The 13,407-nt window shown below is 56.1% G+C and overlaps 1 protein-coding gene across 3 annotated transcripts; it reads right to left on the bottom strand.

Moving 5' to 3' along the window:
* Window positions 1–281: 281 nt before the first annotated feature.
* Window positions 282–11,936, bottom strand: LIMD2 (LIM domain containing 2). Of its 3 annotated transcripts, none has more exons than XM_010414041.3 (5): window positions 11,796–11,936; window positions 3,355–3,490; window positions 2,053–2,097; window positions 1,501–1,640; window positions 282–1,021 (listed from the first exon to the last, which is right to left on the bottom strand). In XM_010414041.3, exons 2-5 carry the CDS (start codon window positions 3,394–3,396, stop codon window positions 862–864), a joined length of 387 nt encoding a protein of 128 aa, XP_010412343.1. In that variant the 5' UTR covers window positions 3,397–3,490; window positions 11,796–11,936; the 3' UTR covers window positions 282–861. The 3 variants fall into 3 exon arrangements, with proteins under 3 accessions (XP_010412343.1, XP_039420434.1, XP_039420435.1); XM_039564500.1 differs by lacking the exon at window positions 11,796–11,936 and adding an exon at window positions 11,230–11,497; XM_039564501.1 differs by lacking the exon at window positions 11,796–11,936 and adding an exon at window positions 10,915–11,207.
* Window positions 11,937–13,407: the final 1,471 nt, after the last annotated feature.

The raw sequence follows: 13,407 nt of genomic DNA, 5'->3' as shown, positions 1-13,407 counted from the left end.
GGGGCTTCTGGTCAGGGGCCTGCACCCTGGTCACCTCTGCCCAGTCCTCATGGCCTGCAGGATCCCTCTGAGCACTCTCCAAAGAGGGCTGGGCTGCCTCTTTCCCTTCCCTCCATCCCCTTCCCTCCCAGCCTCACTCATAACATTACATACAGGTATCCAGGAATACTTCCTTGATCCTGCATGGACAGAGGCTCTTTCCACAGTACCTGGGCAGTAAGAGAAAGAGCTGACCACTGCTCCCACCTCCCCAGGCCCCTGGGAACACAGGACAAGACAGGGAAGGCTCGGAAACCTTGTATTACAAAAATAAAGGAGCGCATGTGTCACGCGCGAAGCTGCCGCGAGGCTCCGGCGCAGAACGTACCAGTCGAAGGCAAATATAAAAAAGAGACACTGTTAAACAGTGGCAGGGCAACATCCTTAAGGCTGAACCATCCCAGCTGAACTGAGCTGATGTAAACCAAGGACCCTCCTTTTCCAGAGCCCCAGCAATGCAGGGTTGGTGTGGCAGGAGCTGGGAGCTCTGCTGTGACTCACAAGCTGGTTAAGCCCCCAGCTCATCTCCTTTTCCATGGTGACAGGCCTGAAATGGATCAACGGGGCTGGGGGTCCCGTGGGGGGCAATTGCTTCTGCTCTGATCTCACTGGGGAGAGGGGCCTGCAGAGAGAGGGCTTCAGGTCTGGGGGCTGCGCCCTGGTCACCTCTGCCCTGTCCTTATGGCCTGCAGGACCCCTCTGAGCACCCTCCAAAGAGGGGTGGGCTACCCCCCCCTTCCCTCCCCTCCCACAGGTCCTGCTTTACATCAGCTCAGTTAGCGCCCGGCTCAGCTGGGCTCCAGGAGCGGGGGCTGGCCCCGCTCACGCCGACTTGGTCCCGCTCTCCACCTCCTTGTGCACCCACAGCTCCTTGTGCTGCTTGCGCCCAAAGCCTTCGTCGTAGTTGCCTTTACTCTTGAAGAGCTGCTGGAAGTGGGGCTTGCAGTAGAATTCCCCGTGGAGCGCGGCGTAGCTGCCCAGGCTGGGGAGGGAGGGCAGGGTTAGCTGGGCATGGAGACTTCGCTGCAGCCTGGGGGAAGTGTGGGGGGCCTGGGGGCATCGGGACAGCAGAGGAGGGAACATGCAGGAGGGGACCCTTAGGGCCAGCAGCCCCCTCCCACCAGCAGAGGCTGTTGGGGGCTGCTGTAATTTGAGATGGGGAGGTCCCCGGGGAGCTCAGCCTCAGCTCTGTGTCCTCTAGTAGGAGGTTCTGGCTCAGCTCCCTGTTCCCCTGAGGCTGCTCCCAGGGGGAAACATCTCTCCTTCCATAGCAGGTGGGATTTAGCTAAGACTTGGGCCCAGGTGTGGAGATAAACCTTTGTGTTGCTGTGATGGGTGGGCTGGGGGGCTCTGGCTACTGGCCAAGCGAGGGGCTGTGATAGGGGCTGGGTGCTCTGTGTGGGAGGGTCTTGGCAGAGCTGCAGTGACACCTGTCCCACCACAGCCTCCAGCCTGGCTCACCTGAGCTTGGTGTGGCAGTGCTTGCAGCAGAAGCAGGAGTTGTGGAAGACAAATTTGTCGGCCACCAGCCGCTCCATGGGATACACGGTTTTCTGGCAGGCAGTGCACATCTCCTTCACCTGTGCCTTCAGGCTGAAGGACTGGCCAAGGGTAGAGCAAAGGGAGACAGAGAATGAGGAAGGCGTTTGGGACACCCCGGATCCCTGCACTGCCCTCTTCCCTGCCCGCCATTCACTGGAGCACTGGGGAGCAGGAAGCAGCCCCATCTCCCTCCCCCTCCACTGATGCTGGGCTGGATTGGAGCTTGGCCCTTGGGCTTTTGGCCCTTCCACCCTTGCCATGAATCAGAAGGATGAGGCCCTGGCACAGGCTGCCCAGAGAAGCTGTGGCTGCCCCATCCCTGGAAGTGTCCAAGGCCAGGTTCCACAGGGCTTGGAGCATCCTGGGACAGTGGAAGGTGTCCCTGCCCATGGTAGGGGGTGGCACTGGATGAGATTTAAGGTCCCTTCCAACCCAGGCCATTCTGGGATGATGTGGAAAAACCAAAGGTACCTTGGAGCGCTGCACTGTGCTGCCTCCTGAGCTGTTCTTGGCCTCCTAAAAAGGGAAAGAGAAATCCAAATGAGAGCTTGGCACAAGCCCCTGGCAAAAACCTGCTCCTCCCTGACCTGCTCCACATCCTGCACCCTCCCCAAGGCACCTGCACAAGCACCCGCTGCATCCCCGGCAGCCACCCCAAAGAGTTTCACCCTCCTTGGCACTGGCAGAAATGCTCCCTCCTTCCCAAAGTTGGGATCCAAGGGGCAATCGCACTCCAGCAAGGTGACCAGTCAGGGCTGGCTCATCTTCCTCACTCCTTGTTCCCAAGGCTGGGGCAGTGTGACCCCAGGATGTCACCCCAGGACATCACCCTGCTGTCCTTGTCCTTCCTCTGGCTGCAGTTTGGCCCTGCCTGCCCAGCACTGCCCCTCTCTGCCCCAGGCTGATCCCCCACCCTCTGCTCCTTCTGCCTTGTCCTTCCCCATCGTTTCTCCTCTGTATTTTTGGAAACAGTTTGCCTAAGAGGCGCACAGGAAACTCTCCCCTTGCCGAGCTGCCTCCTCAGACGTTTCCCAGCTGCTCTCACTGACTGAGGTCAGGGACGTGATTTTCCTCTCACTCCCATGAGGCTGTGAGCAGGAGCCAAAGTCAACAGGGGGACATGGGCAGTGAGGAGGCTCCAGCCGTGTAAAACCAGTTGCATCCCTTGGCACTGGTAGAACAACTGCAGGTGCTCTCCTGGGGTTAGGATTTAATATGCTGTTTCCAGGCTCAGCTGACCAGAGCTAAGGAAAATGCTGCCTCTCTGGAGCTGGGATTGCGTCCGTTCCCAAGGCTACGGCAATCCAGGGCTGCTCGTCACTTCTCGGCAGCCTCCTGGCCCCGATCAGGCCACGATCTATTCCATATCTGATAGATCTTCCCTCGGGGAAGGGCCGTATCCTGTCCCAGCAGGAGATGTTCCTGAGCCTTTATGTTTTTCCATCTCCAATCACTCCAGTCCTAAGCAGCTCGAAAGCTCTCAATTGTGATCACGGAAAGCCATGGAAACACAAACAAACAGACGCAACTCAAGACAGCACGGGATGAGAGCTCTGCATGGGCCAGAGCCTGAGCTGGCGTTCAGTGTGCTCAGCAAACAGCACCTTCTGCTGGAACATTCCTGTCCCCAGTCCCGTTGTTTGAGTAGCAGTGACTGTGCCTTTGATCACCCCAAAATGTCAGGTCGGGAACACAGCTTCTGTACACAACCCTCCCTCCCTGAGAACCAAAACCCAGCTGAAATTCCCATACAAACCACAGGATGCCACGTACATGAGCTGGGGGTGGGCTGGCGGCTCCCGTGGCCTGGAACATGGTTCCTTTCCCTTCTCCGTCTGTTTAATCCTGAGCTTGAAGTCCGTGGGTCGATATTTCTGCAGAGATGTCTAAGACAAACGTCTTGCAACACCTGGAAAGGAAATGTCATCAGGAGTAGGGCTGGTTTCATCACCCAAGCCCAGCAGCTCTGCAGGAGCTCAAAGCTTCCTCCGCAGGGTCAGATCAGCCTCTCTGGCCTGGGGGCTTCCCAAGGGAGCCGAGAGATTGAGGGACACGAAACTGGACTGATGGTCAGGAGGTGCAGGTCTGGAATACTGTGACAGCAGCTGGAGAGTTTGGGGCTCTGAGTACCCGGGAGGTGATGTGATGGTTTCTACTCCAAAGCCACGCATGGAAGCACCTGCTGGCACATGGTCACGCCACTGGCAGCAAGGCTGACCCCAAGCCAAGGCAGCAAAATCAGCACCCCGCGTTTCAGTAATGCAGCCACTAAAGGACTGGTGTTGCTGGAGGAAGGACTGTGATTTTAGTCTAATTTTAGCCCAGAAAACTCTCACCGATCACAGCTCAGCAGAGCAAGTGATGGGGACTTTGTCTTCTCGAGGAGCCCACGTCTCCCTCAGGCTGAGCCCCGTGAGCTGTGGCCCGGTGTGATGTGCTGAGTGCCCGGGAGGACGAGGCTGACAGGGCTGGGACCAGCACAGGGGAAAAACCACCCACATTGCAAATCACCCCTTTTGGTAAAAAAGAGCTAAAAAGGCACTGACAGCTCCTCCAGGGGTTTTCCCCACCGCACTTTACCTTCAGAACACCCGTGAAAGATGAGCCCTGGTTTGAATACACAGGACAGAACTGTGGGGTTGAGTGAATGCTGCCAAGGCAGGAGCAGAGCAGCAAAAAGGAGGGTGAAGGGGTGGCTCTGTAATGATGGGGATGAGCTGGGGGCTGGAAAACCAGCATCCCCCTCTGCCTGGGGCTGCTTTCCTGTCCCAGTGAACCCCCTTGGCCTCATATTGTCACCCCAAAAACCTTCCTGCTGCCTGAGGACTGGGGTAGAGGCCCCAGGGCAGAAATGTGTCAGGGTGGAGGGCTTGGGGAAGGGGCATCTCCTCAGTGCCCATCTCACAGGGACATTTGCAAACATGTCCTGGGTCTTGGGGGCCTCTTTGGCTGCCAACCCCCAGCAGCTGACACCAGGCTTGCGTCACACCCAGCAAAGCGCCCAAAATTCGTGGCTGCTTTCAGAATTGAAAGACTTCTGCCCCAGGCCCTGGGCACCGGTGGGTGAGCCCTGGGGCTGCACAACCCTGGTTGCAAACATTTCACAGCCTCAGCTGAGCCCCAGCCCCCTGTTCTACCAAAATCATTTCCCGTCTCTCTGCGGTTGGGTTGTTATTTCCTGCTCTCCGAGCTAACTTGCAGGCAGCTGCTGCCGAACTCAGCATCTGCTGGGGGCCAGAGCCCAATGCCACAGCCCCTCCCTGCCCCCCATTCCCTGGGACAAGACCTTCTCTTCGTGTCTCTGGGGTCTGTTGGGTCCTACAGCCCAGCACAGACCCTGCAGGGAACACGAGGGGCCCAGAAAACTTGGGTGTCCCCACCCCACACGTGCCTCTAACGCAGATACACAACCCTCCCCCTTTTCACCTGCTTTTCACCTTCACCCCAGCCTGTTACAAACGCTTGTCCTCCCGCAGCTTCCCTTCCCTCACAGCTCATCTTCCTCCCCTACTCCAGCCACCTTCTTTCCCTCCGTTTTTCCATCACCCCCCTCTTGCCCTCCCCCATAACCTGGGATAGTGGAAGGTGTCCCTGCCCATGGCAGGGAGTTGGAACGAGATGATCTTTAAGGTCCCTTCAACCCAAACCATTCAGGGGTTCTCTGATAAGCACATGATTACTTCCACCTACTATTTGTTTCTTTGCTTCTCATGCCCCCAAACCCCTTTCCCTTCAATTCCAGCCCACTGATCCCACCCCATGGCTGGATGTTTTCCATCCAGCCCCTTCCTCTCCACATCCCTCTGCCCACCATGCACATACCCTCTGGCAGCCCCGTGCCCACGCTCTCCCAGCCGCTGTTTCGGGCAAGAGCCCCCTCGGTGCAGCCGCCCTTCAGGCACAGGAGCAGGAGCTGCTGAACCTCCTTCCTGCTGAAGGGCAGGAGGCAAGAGCAGAAATCTCAAAGGGGAAGGGTGTGCTGAGGCGATAAGGGAACCAGAACAAGTGAGAAACTGCAGGAGGGTTTCTTGGGGGCTCTCAGCTGCTGTCATCGCTCTTCCCAGAAGCACAGGTTGGGACTGGAGCCCAGGGCAGCCAACACTCCAAGAGAGGAGGAATGCAGTGACACGGGCAGTGCCTAAAGACACGCTGCCACACTGATGTTACAAAGGCTTCACAAGGGCTCGGGCAGCCTCGGGGCTCGCTGGCTTTGAGGGGTGCAGTGGGCACCAGTGACAAAGCCAGAAAGGCGAGGCCATGCCCCACAGGGAGACTGGCACCATCACTGCTGCATCCGACTGTTCCAAACCTCTGTTCCCTAAAGCCGTTAGCCACTTACACAGCCTGGGAAGAGCAGGACGGAGGACTCTCCTGTCCTGGTCGTGCCAGCAGTTTCAGGTGTTTGGCTCAGGACAAGGTGAGAACCCCTTTGCCTTCCAGCCTCTCTTCATCCTGCCCTTCGTAGTGACTGAGGGCTCCAAGCAGTTTGAGGGGAGGAAGGCAACGTTGCTTGGTCACAGACCTTTTCCCTAACAGCCTCCCGCATCCCCTCTCACTGCCCTGCCTGACCCTGGGGCAGATGGAGGGAGAGGGAACATCTGGGGTGGCCCCTCAAGGCAATTCCCCAATCCCCTGCCTCTGAAGGATCACGTTTCCCGCAGCCAGGACGGGTGCAGGGAGCCTTTCCCCCTTCCCCTCTCCATAGGGGCCACCAGGGCTCCCCCAGTGCTGATCCAGCCCGTTCCCAGCAGGCCCCAGCCCGGCGCTGGCCGCGGGGCTCCCCGAAAGCCGGTGGGCTTCCGGCACAGGGAAGCAGGAAAGGAGCGTGACTGGGAGGGCGAGAGGCCCCTCTCTGCCATATGGTTCCCATTAGCAGCCCTGGGAAAGGTTTGTTTACAGCAGGGATCACTGCTCCATTGCAGGAGGTTTTCCCAAAGGCAAAGCACAGCGTGGGGGATCTGGGCCCCCTTCCTCCTCCGTCCTCAGAGGACATGGAGTGTCCCCAGAACATGGCCAGGCACAAGCAGGGGAGACACCTCAGAGAGGCTGTCAGGCCTTTCCCCCAGGAAATCATGGGCTGAGCTGATGGCTGTGGGGATGGATATCCCCGAGATCCTGTGCAGGATCAGTGAAACCCACACACAGGACAGTGCCGACCCTCCAGCTCCATGGCCATCAATCCCTCTCAGCTGGCCAGTGCAGGGAGGAGGTGAACAGGAGCTGGAAGAGCATGTCTCCTGAGCCTGGGAATCACCCAGCTCCCAAGGCTCAGTTTCTGCAGTCTTGGGGTCTCACAGTTGACCCACACCATGAAACAAAGTGTGCTGCAAAACCAGCATCAAACAGGCCAGTCCAGAACCAGGCACAGCAGTGCCAGGAAAGGGATGATGGATTGAGCCCAGGGGCCACAGCTCCCACTTTAGGCATGGAATCCCTTCAGGTCTTGGCTCTTGTATGGCTCTGAGCCAACCACTTGACCTCATTGGTACTGGGGACCCAGGGCAGGTCCCTGCTGGCTTGGCACAGTGGGGAGGGCTCCAGGGAGGAGCATCCGGACACTTCTGGGGACACTCCTGCCCTGCCCATCAGATTCCTGGGGAGTGGACCTGACCCTGCCTGCACCCCACAGCCGGGAGCCACCTTCCACCACTGCTCCACTAATCCCCTTTCCATCCACGTTCTGCCTCTTGAAAGGCTGCCAGTGGGCAGGAAATCTGCAGCCGAAATGCTGAGGGATGCTGACAAGGAACAGTTGTGGGGAGGAACAGGGCTGCCTTTGTCAGAGCAACAATGGGAGACCCGCAGGAGCGAGGGGGAGCCCGAGGGAAGCCCCTGCCCACCCACTCCCCTCTCCCACCTTCATCCCTGCCTCCCCTGAGGAGGAGGTGCACGGCCCTGGAAGCACCAGGGCCTGGGGGACTGGGCTGGTCCCAGTCCCTGCCCCTTCCTCTCAGTGAGGGGGCCCATGGACCAGAAGGATGGTCCTGGGATTCATCTGCTTTCCAGAAGCAGTAACTGAGGCTGCCCAGTCCTGGGATTGTGGCTGTGTTTAATGGCATCCATTTAAAATCATGATCTGAAGGGGATCTCTGCTCCCTGGAATCTCTTGTCTTACTGGCAGCTCAGATAGAGCAGAGAAGCAGAGCAGAAATCCTGCTGGGAGGATGAGAAGAGACTTTTCCAAGCAGAGACAAATTCTCAGTAGTGCCAGAAGAAAATGGCAGGTTGAGAGGTTCAGGCTGGACATTAGACAAAAGCGCTTCACCGGGAGAAACCCTGGAAGCTCTGCAGAACGGCACCACCGAGGTGCAACATAAACCTGGGGCAAACAAGCACAACAGGCAAACAGCAGCTCATGGTCCTTCCCTCCCCTTGCCAGCTCTTCCCTAATCTCTTCCATAGACGATGCTCCACCTGGAAACATCACCTCCTGGTTTCCTACACAAATGTATATCCATTTACCACGAGACGTTAGTTCTTCTCCCATATATTTGCCTCTCAGTGGGATTCATGAAGAGCAACCACATTCCTGATCAGTCTTTTTCTAGCAGGAGAAGCAGATTCCTTTTAACCTGTTCTCATATGGTGGATTCTCTGTTGCCACAGCCACCGTGGTGGCCCGATGCAAACAGGTGAGCTGGTCTGGCAGCTCCACACCTGGGAGATCTCAGACCTTGGTATTCTGAAACAAAACTCCAGCACCCCTGAAAACCTCTGGCCTGATGTGTCCTTACATCCCTCCTTGTGGAAGAATCCAAGTGTCCTCCTTCCATTTTGCTCTCTTTTCCCTGTGCTTTTTCCTGTCTCCACCTAAAATAATCATTTCCTTGGGGCACTGCATCACGAGGCTCTGTTGTTTCAGAAGTCATTTATCAAATCCAAGGAAGACACTGAGCCAACGTGATGTGATCTGTGTTAAAACCACCCAGCATTTTATTCTGCTTCCCAACACCAAGACTTTGATTACTCTTCCAGAGCCTGTTCTAGAAACCAACCTTTCCTGGTACTCCAGGTAATGGACCTGTAATTGCCTGTAATTTCCTTCTTCCTCTAACACAACCTGTCAGTGTTACCTTGGCTGATTTCCTCTTGTGGAATATCACCTGTTACTCACCAGACTTTGGACTGGCATTTCCTATGGTGGAGTCCCCACCCCTGGAGGGGTTTAAAAGTCGTGGAGATGTGGCACTTGGGGACATGGTTTAGTGGTGGCCTTGGCAGTGCTGGGGGAATGGTTTGATGCTATGATCTTAGAGGACTTTTCCAACCTGAAGGATTATCTGATGCCATGGGATGAGCCCATCTCTTGAGCCCCGACAGACCCCACAAAAAGCTTTTGCTGTTTCACCACCTGCAGACGCAGACGTAGCAGGAGTAGGAGTGAGTACAGGTCCAGGCACTCCGAAACACAGCACAACCCCTTTCCATGGTCCCTGCCTCCACACAAGCCCTACAAAAGCTGCTGTTTGCTGTCCAAATGCAGAATATGTAAGCAAGAAACACCACCAAAATCATATTGGTAGTTAAATCTCTCCAAAGATCAGTCTTTTTGAGCTGCCCTGGCTATTTGCAGCCTTCACTTCTATCCTCCCTTTTAGGATCCAAGGTGCCATAGAGCCCAGCACAGGATCTGGTTCTCTGAAATCCACAAGATTCCAGTGGAGCAATGTGTGCTGGGAAAAGCAATCCCTTGGAGAGGCCCATCAGAGGATGCTGAGGCACCTTGTCACTGAAAACCCCAAGCTGGCCATATGGAGAGGGTTATGGGCACACCAGAGGAGTGGGAAATGTGTCTAAAGTGTGCTTAACATTGATATTGCAATAATCCCTTTGTCCAGATTTAATGTTTTCCATCCCAGGGCTTTTGCTAAGAGTGAGGTAAGCACTGCACCATCCCCAGATGGCAGATAAAAATGACTTAACTGGGAAGAGAAAAGCAGACACGTCTTGGGGGCACATGGCAGCTGCCTGGCAAGACCCTGCAAGAGCTGAGGGTGGGAGAAAAGGAAAAGAAAAACTCCATCACCCTCCAGGACCAGGGAGGTAGTTGAAGACTCACAGGAGTCAGCCACTGAAGGAAACCTGGAGAGGAATTCCCTTTCCTAATGAAAAGTCTCATGGGATTTTTGCTGACCAGAAAGGGTCAGGAACCTGATTTTGAGCTGTATAAGAATGAAGATGCATCCAGACACTTTGCAAAGCCCAGGAGCCTGGTTCTGACAGACCCTCACCTTGGAAATGGGAATTCACTTCTTGCAGGGCTCCCATTTAAAAAGGACATTAACACTGGGGCTGTTTCAGACTAAGCTTGGTCGACTGCCCTGCAATTATTTTGTAATCTACATTAATAATGCTGCAGATGTGCTACTCCTGGCCTTAAACACACAACAGCTCAGCTGAGGCACCAGATGTCTTCCCTGTGAGAGCCCTCACACGACATCTTTGGTGGACAAAGCCCAATTTTCAGGGCTGGATTATCAGGTCTTTTTCAAACCTGATACCCACAACATGAAAAAAATCAGCAGAAAATTGATCATAAATATGATCTACAAGGTATCTTAGCTTGTTTGAAGTGATCCAAGGGGATTAGACAGATCAGGCTGGCTCAAAACACAGTAGTTACAGCACTAGACTGGGACTCAGGAGACCTGGGCTTGATTGCTAAGTCTGCTGCTAATTTTGGGTGGCAGTGGGTAAATAATTTCATTTTTTCTGTTCCCTTTTCTCCCCCTCCCCTCGATGAAAACAGAGCTGCCCTCCTTTGTGAAGCCCTGGGAGATCCCTGGCTGGTAAGGGTTATGTCAGAGCTCAGGGCATTTGTGTTGTTATTAAATCTCACAGTCATGCAACAGCCTCCCCAGGGAAGCGATGAAAAGACCGATCGCTGGAAAGGCTTAAATCCAGGCTGGATGAGGCGGTAGGAGACACACCATCGGGAATTGGCAGGCATTAACGAAGGGGGATAAGGGAGTCGGGATCTAACAGGTTTTTCTTCCATCTCTGCTCTTTCTGATCAGCTTAATAAAATGGATCTGTCCAGCCCCCCTCCGGCATGTACTGCAGCACACAACAAAGAGGGAATTACAGCCCAAACGGGGAGCGTGAGCCCCGAAATACGCTCCCAAATACGCACCCCCCGGGGCAGATCCAGCCAGCAGAGGCCTCCTCGCCCCGCCGGGCACCAGCCCCCGGCCGGGGCTCACACGGGCACGGGGTGCTCGCCCCCGTTCCCCAGCCCCGCTCCCCAGCCCCGGCAGCGCCTCCCTGCCCCGCCTGCCCCCGGCCCACACGAGCCTCCCTTCCGACCCCCCCAAATCTGCCTCCCGCGACCACCTCGGCCGAGCCTCCTCCCGAAGCCGAGAAGTTCCCGGTGCGTGCGGAGGGCTCCGCTCCGGGGCTGGCGAGGAGCCCCCGTCTGCGGGGCGGCTCCTGACCAGCGGTGCCGCTTCCCGAGGCTCTCCCTTTGCATTCCTCCCTCCTCTCCGTTCCGTTCTCCCGGGCCGCCTGCCTCTGTCCCTCCCCGCCGCTCTCTCTGGCTGCCCCCAGCTCTCGCCGCCGGAGATCCCCGGCAGGGACGAAGCCCTCGCTGCCCACACTGCGGGACCGTCATTGTCTGCCCGCGCCTCCCGCCCCCGGGCCGCGGCTCACCGCCGAGCAGGAGGGTCCGCAGGGCAGCTCCGTGCCCGCTGCCGGGGCTCTGGGTGCCCGTGTCCCGCCGCAGAGGCCACGGCCGTGCACCGGAGCCGCTTCCTGCGCTCCCAGCGCCGGCTCCGAGCCCTTTTATCGCGGGGCCGCAGCAGCGATTGGCTCTCGGCGTCGAACCGGCTTCCAGCCGCTCGCTCCTTTGTGTGAAGCCAACCTCTAACCCCAAACCTTCCCCGCTCCCCTCGATTCCCAGCTCCCTCTCCCTGACCGCCCGCAGCCTCCCCGATCCGACACCGCCGACCCCGGGAGCGGCTCTTCCGCTTTCTGGCAGAGGGTGCAATTACCCCCCCGGCGTAATTAGCTTTTCCAGCCTCTCTCCCATGAACTGCGTGTGCAGATTGGCTTCGCTCCAGGCTTTGGACACGGCCTTGGGCTCTCTCCGCGTGGCACTCGCCCACCCTGCTAAGGTATCCTGCAGCATCCCAAAGAATTCATCCCTCCAGGGTCTGCAAAAGCCAAATTTCCCACACGTGCACCCCAACTCACTGTTTGCAGAGGAAGGATCTTACCAGGCAGCAGCAGGAAAGGAGGATTCCAGTGCTCCCCACTCCTCACCCCCAGAGGGGCAAAACTGAGCTGTGATGGTTTCAGAAATCCAGGGTTTATTCCATGGAAAGCTGATGAGCTGAGCATGGGAGTGGGGCTCTGTAAGGTGGGTGGTGGATCTGCCAGGGCCAGGTCCCATGGGCCAAGCAAAAGCACTGCCTGGACTATAAAGGCAGCTTCCCCTGGTGTTTGGAGGGCTGGGATTTCCCCAGGAACAGGACAAAACATCAGAAACAAATACAGATATTAATAGTTAAAACCTGGAGGTGGCTTCACACCAGCCAAGGAAGCAGGAATGGCCATGAGCCAGGAGAGACACAGCAGGAACTTGTAGCTCTGAGAACTTTACCTTAAAGCCCCAAAGCCCTCCAATGGAGGGAAATACCCAGTGGAGTGATGGGAATACCTTTGAAAGTGATGATGCAGGAACAAATATTCTTGTTTGGCTCCTGAACACAGCGTGGTGCCGCTGGAAAGAGCCAAACACTGGCTGGAGGTGGCCCAAAGCCTGAGCCCAGCGGCAGAGACAGGTGCTCTGTGTCAAAATTACAGTTTGTCTGTAATTCCCTGTACAAAAAACACAATTAAGGAATTTATGGGAGTGCTTACTGGACAAGGAGATAGCAGTGATGTGATTTACCACCTCTGTCACTCTGCACTGCCCAAACAGCATCTGTGCTGAAGAGGCTTGCTGCCACCAAGCTCAAGTAAACGAGGAATTCCACTTGTGATCCAGAGCCCACGGTGGGATGGCCACACCCAGCAGGCAGCAGAGACCAGAGGGCTGCAAAGCTGGGCTCCACCAGGGCATGGGAAGAGAAGAGCATCCAAGGGCTGTCCCAAAACAAGGGCAGGTGCGTGGGAAGCAAACAAGCACAGAGCCCACAACAATCACTGCTTATCATTGTCTTAACACATAGTGAAAACCTTAAAAATCTTGGAAAAATGCTTGTGTTCAGAAAGGCCTCTCCATCCTCCCAACTGCTACCAATCCTATTGCACAGAATCAGCTTGTTTGTTAGCTTATTAATTATCCTGTTAGACTTTTAGCAATAGGAGTGTTCATCACCGGGTAGCAGTAACCTCATGGGAGAGCAGACTTTTCTCTGATGGTGGAACTGCACTGTCCCTTGTGCCTGGGCTCACACATGGACACACACGGACACACACACGGACACACACGGACACATGGACACACACAGACACACGGACACACACGGACACATGGACACACACACGGACACACACACGGACACACACACGGACACACACAGACACACACGGACACACGTACACACACACACACACACACACACGGACACATGGACACACAGGGACACACAGGGACACACAGGGACACACATGGACACACACACAGATACACACGGACACACGTACACACACACACACACACACATGTACACACACACACACACACACGTACACACACACATGTACACACACACACATGTACACACACACACACACACACACGTACACACACACACATGTACACACACACACACACACAGACACACACACACACACAGACACACACACACACACACATGTACA

The sequence above is a fragment of the Corvus cornix genome, chromosome 23, assembly GCF_000738735.6.
Source record: "Corvus cornix cornix isolate S_Up_H32 chromosome 23, ASM73873v5, whole genome shotgun sequence".
NCBI classification, from domain to species: Eukaryota; Metazoa; Chordata; class Aves; order Passeriformes; family Corvidae; genus Corvus; species Corvus cornix.
The sequence above is the reverse complement of the archived record's forward strand: the minus strand, read 5'-3'. Positions and strand labels throughout refer to the sequence as shown.